The sequence below is a fragment of the Pan troglodytes genome, chromosome 5 (assembly GCF_028858775.2).
Source record: "Pan troglodytes isolate AG18354 chromosome 5, NHGRI_mPanTro3-v2.0_pri, whole genome shotgun sequence".
Classification (NCBI taxonomy): Eukaryota; Metazoa; Chordata; class Mammalia; order Primates; family Hominidae; genus Pan; species Pan troglodytes.
Genome location: NC_072403.2, coordinates 99,555,363 through 99,568,994, shown reverse-complemented (window position 1 = coordinate 99,568,994; position 13,632 = coordinate 99,555,363). Strand labels below are relative to the sequence as shown.

Genomic DNA, 13,632 nt, shown 5'->3' with positions numbered 1-13,632 from the left:
GTGCAACCATCACCACCATCCGTCTGCGGAACAGTTTTCATCTTGCACAACTAAAACTCTCTACCCATTAAACAATAACTCCACATTCACCCCAACCCCCTTTTTCTTGTTTGTTTGTTTTAAAATTTAGATTATGTGAGAATGTTTCTATACTGATATGGTTTGGCTGTGTGTCCCCACCCAAATCTCATGTTCAATTGTAATCCCCAGTGTTGGAGGTGGGGCCTGGTGAGAGGTGATTGGATCATGGGGATGGTTTCTAATGGTTTAGCACCATTCCCCTAGTGCTGCCTCGGTGATAGAATTCTCACAAGATCTGGTTGTTCAACAGTGTGTAGCATCTCCCCATTCACACTTTTCCTCCTGCTCCCACCGTGTAAGATGTGGCTGCTTCCCTTTCGCTTTCTGCCATGATTGAGTTTTCTGAGGCCTCCCCATACGTGCTTCCTGTACAGCCTGTGGAACCATGAGCCAAGTAAACTTCTTTTCTTCATGAATTAGCCAGTCTCAGTTATGTCTTTATAGCAGTACAAGAACAGACTAATTATACATGTATCTTTTGTGAAACTGCTATTGAAACTACTGTCTTGTTATTTATATCTTCATATGAGTAAGATAAACTAGTCTTAGAATTACTTTCAGGAAAACTTCATTCCTGCTATTTACTGAATATATATATATATATGTGTGTGTGTGTGTATACATATATATATATATATATGTTTACCCTGTATTACTAGGGGTAAAACATGCTGTGTAGATAGATTCCCTTTGTACCTTGATTGCCAAGAAGCGTTAAGTACCTTGAGCTTAGAGTTTTCTGGTATAAATTTATACCTCCATTTCATTTTATGTGCTTAAGTCCCCCATTTCATTTTTGGTAGCAAATGAAATATAGTAAGATAATAAATGAGGCCGGCCATGGTGGCGCAGTTCCTTGGAGTCCCAGCTACTCAGGAAGCTGAGCTGGGAGGACCACTTGAGACCAGGAGGTCGAGGCTACAGTGAAGTATGATTGTGAGCCACTGCACTCCAGCCTGGGTAACAGAGTGAGACCTTTTCTCTGGGGAAAAGAAAAAAAAAAGAAGAAGAAGAAATTATTAAGTAGCTTTTAGTTTAGCCAAAAGAATTCTCCAAATGAGAATTGCATGTTGTTCATTTAAATGTAACCTTTTTATTGCTACCCAGGTTCACAACCTATTTGTCAGCTGAAATGCTTCAAAATTGACCTAATAACTGAGTTTTTTTCAGCCGAATTGTTATATTTAAGATAGACAGAAAATCTTAGTGATTATGGTTAAGTTTGGGAGATGTGTCCAAAATAAACAAACTTTTTAAAAGGAGAAGGAAATATTTATTACATGTTTATTATATGACATATTTTTCTTAGTCATCACAAGAGCCCTAGTTTATTATTTAACAGATTTATTATCCCCGTATTTCAGCTGTGAAAACTATAGCTCATTCATGTAAAATTACTTTCTCAAGGTCTCTTAACTAATAAAAGTAGAACTGGAATTTGGAATTTGGATCCTTTTTTTTTTTTTTTCTGAGAAATTACGATAGAACCTTTATTACTGATGTTTCTGTTCTAGAAACATTTCGTACTATAAACATGAACTGTTTGAGCCTTTATCCTATAAATGCTTTGGAAATATTTACCTACTTCTGTAAATACATCCTAAAGCAATGACTTTTTAATAAGGAATACAGTAATTTACTTCCTAAAGTCTAGAAAATAAAAATATTGTACCCTGAGAGGAAACTTGAAAAAATCAATCTGTACCAAGCCAAAGTGGAAATGTACAAGCCTCTTAAAGAAAGTGACGTCTCCAGGTCTGCAAGTTTGGGCAAGTTTTTACGGTTAATATGTTTGTGAAATTCAACAAATAACTTCTATTGACAACAGGAGAGTATATGTTGTTATTAATCAAGAGATAGTGGTTTTAATTTTATTGCTCTCCTGAACAGTCACAAACACCCTTGAAGACGATTTCTTCTTAAACTCTTCTTACATTCTCACTTTTTCTGTTTCCCCCATCATTCCCTTCTCTTTTTCCCAACTCTACAGCCATGTATAGTCCTTTGCAGAGGCTATATGAGTATTGGAGAAGTAGGGGAAAAGTTGAAGACAGTTGTAAATTTATACTGGCTATGCTGTTATTTCACTATTTTGTTTTTATGCATTTCTCAATGAAAGGATATACATATGTGTATTAGTCTGTTCTCACACTGCTAATAAAGACATGCCTGACACTGGGTAATTTATAAAGGAAAGAGATTTAATTGACTCACAGTTCAGCATGGCTGGGGAGGCCTCAGGAAACTTACAATCATTGCAGAAGGGGAAGCAGACACATTCTTCACATGGCAGCAGCAAGGAGAAGTGTTGAGCGAAGGGTGGGGGAAAGCCTCTTTTAAAACCATCAGATCTCGTGAGAACTAACTCACTGTCACGAGAACAGAATGGGGGAAACCACCCCATGATTCAGTTATCCCCACCTGGTCCCTCCCATGACACGTGGGGATTATGGGAGCTATAATTCAAGATCAGATTTTGGGAGGAAATACAACCAAACCATATCAATATGGCATAGGGGTTGAGTATAGGTTCCGTTTTTAGATAGCCTGTGTTCACATCCTAGCTTTTCTTTCCACTTAGGCAAGTTAAGTAAATTCCCTGTACTTCAGTTTCATCATTTATAAAATGAGGGTTGAAATAGTAGGAAAGTCTGGGATTGTTGCAAAGAAAAATTAAGGTACTTAAGACATGCCTGTCAGATAGGAATAATTCAGGACTGGTGCAGTGCTCACTCTTGTAATCCCAGCACTTTGGGGGGCGGAGGTGGGAGGTTTGCTTGAGGCCAGAAGTTAGAGGCCAGCTTGGTCAACATAGCAAGACTGTCTCTATAAGAAATAAAAAATCCGGCTGGGCATGGTGGTTTATGCCTATAATCTCAACATTTTGGGAGTCTGAGGCGGGTGGATCATCTGAGGTCAGGAGTTTGAGACCAGCCTGGCCAAAATGGCAAAGCCCCGTCTCTACTAAAAATAGAAAAAATTAGCTGCGCTTGGTGGTGTGCGTCTGTAATCCCAGCTACTTGGGCGGCTGAGGCAGGAGAATTGCTTGAACCCGGGAGATGGAGGCCGCAGTGAGCCGAGATCACGTCACTGTACTCCAGCCTGGGTGACAGAGCGAGACTCTGTCTCAAAAAAAATAAATCATTCAGTACATGGGAATGTCTCTTCCACCTAACTTTGAGTGTCCAATTAGGGTAATAGTTCACAACTTTGGCTATGTATTAACAGTCGTGCGAGGAGCTTTTAGAAAATACAAATCCAGCAAGGCACAGTTCCTCACACCTATAATCCCAGTACTTTGGGGAGTTGATGTGGAAGGATCACATGAGGCCAGGAATTCAAGACCAGCCTGGGCAACATAGCGAGACTCTGTCTGTGCTACAAAATATATGTATATAACACATCCACCCCGCTATTCTAATGATTAAGCCTTTGATAGGGACGGGGATCAGATTTTCCCTGTTATTTACTTGTTTATTTGTAAATGCCATGAGGTTTTGTTTTGTTTTGTTTTGTTTTTTGTCTGTTTTGTTCACTGCTGTATCCCCAATACCTGGAATAATGCCTGGCACATTAAGTAGCCACTCAATTTTTTTAATGAAAAAAATAAGTAAATTATCTGTGGATTCTCAGTGGTTTATCTCCTCTCTTGCCATACTTTTTTTTTTTTAATTTACGAAGGTAAAGTTCATTCTTTTTGCTAAACAGTTCTGTTAATTTATGGTCAAATCCTCCCCTTAACCCTTGGCAACCACAGATTTATTCTTCATCCTTAGAATTTTGGGTTTTCCAGAGGGTCAAATAATTGAATCATACACTATATACCTTTTTGAATCTGGCTTCCTTCACTTGGAATGCATTTGGAGCTCATTCGTGTTAAGTGTATTAATAGTTTATTCTTACAAGTGGTATTCCATTGAATGGAACAAATATGTGAACAATCTTACACTGTTTTGTTCTTTTTGATTTTTAGCTTTCCAGAGTGTTGAATCTTCCACCAGAAAACTTGATCACATCAATATCTGCAGTTCCAATTTCCCAAAAAGAGTTAAGTATAATACACTTGTAACAATCTAAAATGTTGCTGACTTTGTTGATACACCAAAAAAGCAAAAAAGAATTGTTACTCTTCAGTTTGTGGAATAGTCCTTGAAATTGACTGTAAGATATGATTCATTATATTCAGCCTATTACTCCTATTGACTTAAATAATAAAATTAAAATCTGTATTTTAAATACTCTGATATGGCAGATTGTATATTCTTATGTTCATTATTTTAGTTATGCTAGTAACTATAATTGTGGCAAAGTCTTTGGGAATGAGGTTCAAATTCAATTCTGTAACAATAAATAAAATAACTAAAATTGTGGTTAGAATCTCAGGGTTTTTGAAGGGATATTAAAGATTGTACAGCCATCTGGTGCTTGAATACTGTTGTACCATATTTATCTACTAGGTTTTTAATGTTTTTGTTTATTGAGTTTCCTTTTGAGTACTCCCAGTGATAGAAAACTGTTGGTTAGGACTACATACAACTAATAGTTGCTTTCTCAGTTACAGAGAGGTATCTCTTTGTGAGTTTGTTCATCCTAAATGATTCTTATTTACGATTTGGGTAGAAAACTTCAATACTTGGATAGATTATTGTCTGTCAATTAATAATGACAAGAAATTAGCTACATAGTAGTCATTTAAGTCCTAAGCTTTGAAAAGAAGTTAAGATATAATTACCAGTACCATTCTGTCCTTGTATTTTATTCACTTAACTTTGTCAGGACTTTAAGAGTAGAATGAATATTCTTCTCAGAATAGAACAAAGAAGTAAGTGGAAAAGAAAGAGAAAGGCTACATTTGGCCTTCTAGTAAAAGCACCTTTAAAATGGCCCACTGCGGCTTTTTATATTGACTTTCTGTAAGAGAGGCAGCCACTACCAAGAGGATCTCATGATTATATGTAAATAGATGTAACCTTCCAAACTAGTTGCCTATTTCATAAAATCTATAAATGACATTCTGCATAATAAGGGAAATGTTACTGGTTTGGTGTTTGTTTGTTTTGAGACCAGGTCTCATTCTGTCGCCCAAGCTGGAGGGCAGTGGTGTGATCTCGGCTCACTGCTGCCTCAAACTCCCGTGCTCAAGTGATCCTCCCACCTCAGCCTCCAGAGTAGCTTGGACTACAGGCTCACGCCACTATGCCTGGCTGACATTTTTGTATTTGTTGTAGAGATGGGGTTTAGTCATGTTGCCCAGGGTGGTCTTGAACTCCTGAGCTCAGGCAGTCCACCTGCCTTGGTCTCCCAAAGTACTGGGATTACAAGTATGAACCACCACACCCAGCCTGTTTGTTTCCATTTTCATTTAATGTGTCAAAGGTCTTTAATAAGCTGAACCATCTTGGCCCATCTTTTGAATAGGATTTCCTTTGCCTGCTTCCACTTTAACAATCTGAGGTATTAACTTTAGTTTATAGAAAATAAATATTGGGGCCGGGCACGGTGGCTCACGCCTGTAATCCCAGCACTTTGGGAGGCCGAGGCAGGCAGATCATGAGGTCAGGAGATTGAGACCATCCTGGCTAACATGGTGAAACCCCGTCTCTACTAGAAATACAAAAAATTAGCCAGGCATGGTGGCATGCACCTGTAATCCCAGCTACACAGGAGGCTGAGGCAGGAGAACCGCTTGAACCGGGGAGGCGGAGGTTAGAGTGAGCCGAGATCTCGCCACTGCACTCCAGCCTGGGTGACAGAGCGAGACTGCATCTCAAAAAAAGTAAATAAATAAAATAAATATTGGGGAGGGCCTCAAGATTTTTCTGGCCTACAAATCTGAAATTCTTCATATTAAGTTTACTTAAAACAAAGGGAACCTCTAGTGCTTTGCCATAATAAATTCAGGTTTCCTTTACAGTATGTAGCTAAGCCTAACCGTTCTATATTTCTAACTTTATTCCAGAGTGCTTATAAGTGCCAGGAGAATTAAGAAATAGTATTTTTGTTAACATGGTTTAATTAATATAATGAATTAATTTACTCTGATCTAATTCTCTCGATTTTATTTTCTGTCTACTATCTGATGGTAGTAAACAGAATTAACAACTTTATTATAAGCCAATGGCTATCAGGTCTGTGGATTTCACACTAACCAATATCACAACTCCTCAGAATTAATGGGAAAATAACTATTGCTTTTTAAACTTTTTTAAGTATAAAGAATGAATGTACAGGGACTAGTTTAATGAACCCTGTGTGTGCCCATCACCCACCATCATCTGTATGGGACCAGTTTTTTGTTTGTTTGTTTGTTTATTTGAGGCGGAATCTTGCTCTGTCACCCACGCTGGAGTGCAGTGGCACAATCTTGGCTCACTGCAACCTCCGCCTCCTGGGTTCAAGCCATCCTCCTGCCTCAGCCTCCCCAGTAGCTGGGATTACAGGCACATACCACCATGCCCAGCTAATTTTTGTATTTTTAGTAGAGATGGGGTTTCACCATGTTGGCCAGGCTGGTCTCAAACTCCTGACCTTGGGAGGCCAAGGTAGTAGGATTGCTTGAGCTCAGGAGTTCAAGACCAGCTTGGGCAACATGCGCCTGCCTCAGCCTCCCAAAGTGCTGGAATTACAGGCTTGAGCCACCATGCCTGGCTCAGTTTTGTTTCTTTTATACGCCGTCTGCTTTCCTTGTCCACATTTTTTTTTTTTTTTTTTTTTTTTTTTTGAGACAGGACCTAGCTCTGTTGGTTGCTGAGGCTGGAGTGCAGTGGCAGAATCACGGCTTACTGCAGCCTTAAGCTCCCAGGCTCAAGCTATCCTCCCATCTCAGCCTGTCAATTAGCTGGGACCAGAAGCATGGGCCACCACACTTGGCTAATTTTTTAAATTTTCTGTAGAGATGGTGTCTCCCTACATTACCCAGGCTAGTCTTGAACTCCTCGGCTCAAGCAATTCTCCTACCTCAGCCTCCCACACTAGAATTACAGGCTTGAGCCACTGTGTTGGGCTCTCCTCATCCACAGTTGTTTATTTTGATATCTACTGCTTTTCATAGCTTAGATATTTTGTCTTTTTAAAGGTTTTATTTTTAAATGTGTTTTTCTATTATAAAAGCAAAACAGATAATCTTCTTAAGGAAATTCAGGAAAATACAGAAGAATAAGAAAAGATAAAAGCCCCCAATAGTCTACTACAGTAAGACAACTGATTTTAGCAAGTTGATGTATTTTTTACTTTTTTGTTTGAAATTTTTTTAGCGTTTAAAAAGACATAGCTATAAAACTACATAGAAAAACGTAAGATATTTGAATCCTTTTCCTGACATAATTCTGTTTTTAAAATGAATATTGCTTTTAGCAATATTGTAACATCCCCTTGTTGCTAGACATTTAGATTGTTTTCATTTTTTAATATAAATTTTTTTTCTTAGAGATTGGGTCTTGCTATGTTGCCCAAGCTGGTCTTGAACTCCTGAGCTCAAGCAATCCTCCTGCCTTGGCCTCCCAAATGTTGGAATTATAGGCATGGGCCCCTGTACCTGGCCAAAGTGTAATACATAGTAGGCTGCTGGATGATGTATTAAGGCTCAGGAAAATTCTTAATGGTCATTGTGGACTGGGTTTTTAAATGTGATGTTAACCAGAAGTCACACAGGAATTTTTAGTTATTTCCCTGAGTTTCATAAGTGTTAATGAAGGAAATAATTTGTGTCTTCTCAAAAACAAGTTTTTTCATTCCAGTGACAGATGGGCTGGATAAATAATGTTTCAACCCTCTTACTCTGCCCATCGAGTCTCATTCTCTAGTTCCATATTAAACACCAGAAGATAAATTAGTGTGAGTAGTTATATAGATGCTTATATGTTGATTAAAAAAATTTTTTTTTGCACCTTGAACTATTTCAAACCTACAGAAAAATTCATAGAGAATGATGTAATGAGTACTCTCATGGTCACTTTCTAAGTTGTCAAGTCCTTTTTCCAAATTTACTTCAAGTCTTATTTTGTAGGGAAAGGGAGAGCTTTTGATTTTTGTTAAGCATTACAGATAATGTTGAAGTCACTGATATATATTTGTTTGACTGCATTCCCTACCCTGCTTCCCTAGAGAGAACTGATCTCATGATGCAAATGATTTATTTTCACGAATCAGTTGCTTTGTGTTTGTTTCTTTGTTTTTGTATTGTTTTTTCACCTACCCAGTGAAAAGGATAAATGGCATTGTCCATCTCTTTAATGAACTACTGAGTGTTAAGAAGAATATTCTTCTTTTTCTCATGTTGAAACTCAAATTACAACATTTAAAAAATATGTCATTTGGAGGTCAGTGGAGAGGTTTGAATTAGAAGCATGTATTTGGAGTAGTAGAGGAAGCATTGTAGAAGAGGTAAAGAGACCTGGGCTTTTTTCTCAATCTGTTTTTATTTGCAGTAGGATTTTAAAGGAGACATTTAGCTTGCCAGACATCAGTTTTCATGTCTATAAAATAAGGTGGCTAGTATAAGAGGAAGAATTTTTTGAGACTAGGTCTTGCTCTGTCACCCAGACTGGAGTGCAGTGGCATGATCTCAGCTCACTGCAACCTCTGCCTCCTGGGTTCAAGCAATTCTCGTGCCTAAGCCTCCCGAGTAGCTGGGCTTATGGGCGCATGCCACCAAGCCTGGCTAATTTTTGTATTTTTAGTAGAGATGGGGTTTCTCCATGTTGGCCAGCCTGGTCTCAAACTCCTGACCTTAAGTGGTCCACTTGCCTCGGCCTCCCAAAGTGCTGGGATCTGTGCCCAGCCAGAAGAGGAAGAATTTTATAAGATGATAAGAAAAACATTCTAAATAAATACTAGGTTATTTCTCATTTTCTTGCTTTTAATTTTGTTTTTTATTTATTTATTTTATTTTATTTACTTTTTTGAGACAGAGTTTCGCTCTTGTCACCCAGGCTGGAGTGCAGTGGCGCAATCTTGACTCGCTGCAGTCTCCACCTCCAGGATTCAAGTGATTCCCCTGCCTCAGTCTCCCAAGCAGCTGGGATTGTAGGTACACACCACCATGCCTGGCTAATTTGTGTGTGTGTGTGTGTATTTTTAGTAGAGATGGGGTTTTACCATGTGGCCAGGCTGGTCTAGAACTCAACCTCAGGTGATCCGCCTGCCTTAGCCTCCCAAAGTGCTGGGATTACAGGCATGAGCCACCGCTATCGGCCCCCTTGCTTTTAATTTTGAAAGTACACATAACACCTTCTTCTGGTAAAGGTATGACTCAATGGAGAACTCATAGTGATTAGTCTTTGTTTAACAACTAATGCTTTTAAGGTAACAGTTCTATCTCGTTTCGATGTCTGTCTTTAGAGAAGTAGCTGATTTTCAGCTTTCTGTGGATTCTTTATTGGAAAAAGACAATGACCATTCAAGACCAGATATTCAAGTTCAAGCCAAGAGACTAGCAGAGAAGGTACGTTAGCACTATTATCTCTTTTTGACATTGTAATAAACTTGTTATTAAAAAAAGTACTTTGCAGGCTATCTCAGCCATAATAGTGAATTTAATAGTGTTTCTTTGAGGCATCTTGTGTAATATAATTTAAATTCATTTTAGCCATGTACTATAAGGTTATAATGATTTTTCAGATTAGTTATAAAACACTCCTCTTGAGCTGACATTGTTCAATTTTTTGATTAACCACTTACAGGAAGACTGAAGTGTTAATTAAATTTACAGATTGAAGCTGGATGGACTTTTGAATTTAGGAGAACAAGCTTGATAAATTAGAGCAGTGAGTTGCAGTTTTTAAAATGAGTTTCTGAAAAGATGAACATTGAAATATGAGAAGAAATGATTAGATGTAAATAGAATCATGATTACAGAGAAGAGGTGGTTAGATGATTTAATAAGCCTCTTTCATTTCTAAGTTCTCTGATGGGTTTGATATCTAAAAGAGGAATTGAAAGGATTGCAAGGAATTACTAAACATAAATTGTTAGTGTAATTCCCTCAGAAAAGGCAGATAATGTTGGACAAGGTTATTAACATACATCCACAGAGTCAGTGTCTGGGAACTCAAAAGAATTGGAACAATGAAAGTCACTATCATAGAAAAAGATGCTTATTTAAAGGGTGACTATGATAAAGGAGCATTGGTAGCTTAGTAAATATTTATTTGATCAGAAAATCACTCCCAGATATTTACCAGGAATAGAATTATTCAAAATACAATATTTAGTTCCTTTTCCCCATTTCTTGTAAGTTCTTAAAAATAAAGACTAGTTGCTCTTTAGTGACAGCAGATATCTCTTCAAGTTCCATAGGTTTTTCATGAGATGGGTTCGAACATCTAATAGGTTAAAAAGTGAAGTCATATGCATAGAAGACAAACTATCTGAATTACATCTTATCTGTTGGTGCAGGTGCTTTAGCGTAGACCCTGACAGAATGTCATGTTCTGTGGCTCTCATGAAAGCTAGGTGAGATAAAAAGTGTTCATCGTATGTCAGAGTAGGTAGAATATGGGTAGAGTGATTTTTCTTACTTGTTAAAAGGTGAATTTGAGGGGAGGGAAAGAGAATGAGGAAGAGAGAGACTGAATACAGAATAGCATGTTAGTTGGGAAAAAAAGAAAATGTGTTTACTTAAATAGAAGTATGGAACTAAAGAGATTGCCTGAGAACTGGGACCCGATATAGGGACCATGAAAGATGACTTACTTGTGTCTTTGTAAGCCAAAAATAGCATTAGAACTACCTATCTCATTAGGCCTATTATATAACATACCTACTTTGTGTGATTTGTTCTTTTCAGCTAAGATGTGATACAGTGGTGAGTGAAATCAGTACTGGTCAAAGGACTGTAAATTTCAAAATAAACAGAGAGCTCTTAACAAAGGTAAGAATAAGTTAATATCCAGCCATTGTGCTTTCATTCTGTCTGCTTCAGCCACAGTGGTCTTCCTCCAGTTCTTAAATTCTTTATGCCTCCTCTGGCCTCAAAACCTTTGCACATACTGATCCATAACTTGGGGAGTACCACCCCAAGTTAACACCTACTCATCCTTTAAATCTTGATATTTCTTTGGCAGTACCTTTCTGACCCCTTCATTTATATGCTCTCATAGCACTGTATAGTCATATACCACATAATGACATTTCATACACAACGTGTATAGATGATGGTCCCATAAGACAATACCATATTTTTACTGTACCTTTCTGTGTTTAGATATATTTAAGTATACAGACACTATTATGATACAGTTGCATACAATATTCAGTACAGTGACATGCTGTACAGGTTTGTAGCCTAGGAGCAATAGGCTGTAGCATACAGCCTAGGCGTATAGTAGACTGTATCATCTAGGTTTGTATAAGCACTTGGGAGGCTGAGGCAGGAGGATCACTTGAGCCCGGAAGTTCAAGACCAGCCCTGGCAGCATATCTCTACAAAAAAATTTAAAAATTAGCCACACATGATAGTTTGCGCCTGTAGTCCCAACTGCTCTGGAGGCTGAGGTGGGAGGATCGCTTGAGCCTGGGAGTTTGAGGTTGCAATGAGCTGTGATTGTGCTATTGCACTCCAACCTTGGTGACAGAGCGAGACCTTGTCTCAAAATAAAAATTTCAATGGCCATGAATTTTCAAACTTTATTTCAATTAACAAACTAAAGAATTTTTCTGATTTAAGGATACCCATTAGCTCACTTATTAAAAATATTCCCAAATCCTTCTCAATTGACATTGAAGGGACAAGAGTCAGGGCTTTGAAGTCCAGCTACTCTTTCTCACATGGGAATTCTTCTGTATTGCAGCCTTGAGGATCTGAATCTTAGTGAGAATTTCATTAAAGGAGCAAGCGGACTGCTTACAGTTGCCCTGCTCAGTGTCACAGTAAAATCAGATCCTGGAGCAGTGAGCACTCATGTTCAGAAAAAGACTATTGAATGTACCTCTGCTTTATGTTACAATTTTAATGATAATTCTTCTTTACTGAAAATTTAATGTATTCTACATTTGGCTGTCAACCTAAAAGGAGGAAACTGAGGCGAAATTAATATAAGTAGAGAGTTTACTTGGGCCAGGCTTGAGGATTGCAGCTGAGGAGCACAGATTCAAGTTGCCGTGAATGTACCCTTTGATAGGCAGCAGTTACAAGTGGATTTTTAAAGGGAAAGAAGAGGGAGTTTGAGTTGTTAACCAGAATTTACATTAAAATAATGTAAGCTATTGATAGGCTGTATATTTTTCTTTGTGTCACAAATGCCAGTAACATGAAGATAATGTGTGAGGCAGCTAGTCGGGAACAAAATCACATAAAACAATTGCCCCCACCCATAGGAGGAAGAGTTTGTGCATAACTGATGTCTGATATGCATGTCTTTCTGGGCCTGCATACCTCACATAGCTGAGACTACTCTGAGCTATTTTTCTTTTCTCAAGCTTATAGCATCTGTTTTTCTCACGTATTGGATCTCTAGTTTTATAATTTTAACTGTTTTACAGTCCATTTTTTAATAAGTAGGATAATACTCTAAAATAATGATTAAAAGTAAATATATAAATCACTAACATAGTCATTTATAATGAAGTATTATGTACTGTACATAATTGTATGTGCTATACTTTTATACTACTGGCAGTGCAGTAAGTTGGTTTACACCATAAGTTTTAGGTCTCAGATGATGGTCATTTGCATGGTTTTTTTTGAGACGGAGTTTTGCTCTTGTTGCCCAGGCTGGAGTGCAATGGCACGATCTTTGCTTACTGTAACCTCCACCTCCCGGGTTCAAGCGATTCTCCTGCCTCTGCCTCCCCAGGTAGCTGGGATTACAGGCATGCACCACCGCGCCCAGCTAATTTTGTATTTTTAGTTTCTCCATGTTGGTCAGGCTGGTCTTGAACTCCCAACCTCAGGTAATCCACCCACCTCACCCTCCCAAAGTGCTGGGATTACAGGCGTGAGCCACCGTGCCCTGCCATCATTTGCATATTTAATGGATTTTTCAGATCACATCAAGAAAAAAAATTCGATTCTTGTTAGGACCAACAAAGAATTAATATATCTTTGTTTGAGAAATAACCATAATGACATTGCAAAGAACTGTCACTTTGGTACCAAACTTCTACCTGTCAGTAGCTTGCAGTACTTTCAAGAGAAACTGTAACTTCAAATAATATTTAATTGTTAAAAGGGAAAAAAGAAAGTATGATCTCAACCAAATAGGAAAAATTCAAACAAAACCCAGTTTTCTTAGGGATGCTTCAGAAATACACAATGGATAACATCATTTTATTTCACGCTTTTTAATTTGCCAAATTAAACTTTGCATGTTTAACCAAAAGTAAAAGAAAAAGTTAAATTTAAAAATCTCTTAAACCGTTCAAATCATTGAAGGGTTTAAATAAAACAGACTCGATTAAATGTTTGTGCTATGTGAAAAGATAATTAGGTGTTATTGTTTTGTTATATAGTCATGTGTTGCTTAACAATGGGATACATTCATAGAAATGTGTCCATAGGTGGTTTTGTTATTATGGGACATCATAGAGTGTACTTACACAAACCTAGATGAT

At 37.9% G+C, this 13,632-nt stretch overlaps 1 protein-coding gene across 10 annotated transcripts in view; it reads left to right on the top strand.

The window, feature by feature from the left end:
- Positions 1 to 13,632, top strand: part of RARS2 (arginyl-tRNA synthetase 2, mitochondrial) — a 76,210-nt gene that overhangs the window by 16,103 nt on the left and 46,475 nt on the right. For 8 of the 10 annotated variants that reach the window (XR_010157471.1, XR_010157470.1, XM_054685482.2 and 5 more), the window contains 3 exon segments: positions 4,055 to 4,128; positions 9,421 to 9,523; positions 10,868 to 10,951. Coding sequence is in view for 4 of the 10 variants with exons in the window: in XM_054685482.2 (XP_054541457.1) it covers positions 4,055 to 4,128; positions 9,421 to 9,523; positions 10,868 to 10,951 (261 nt within the window). In the remaining 6 variants the exon portion in view is untranslated. 10 annotated transcript variants of the gene reach the window in all.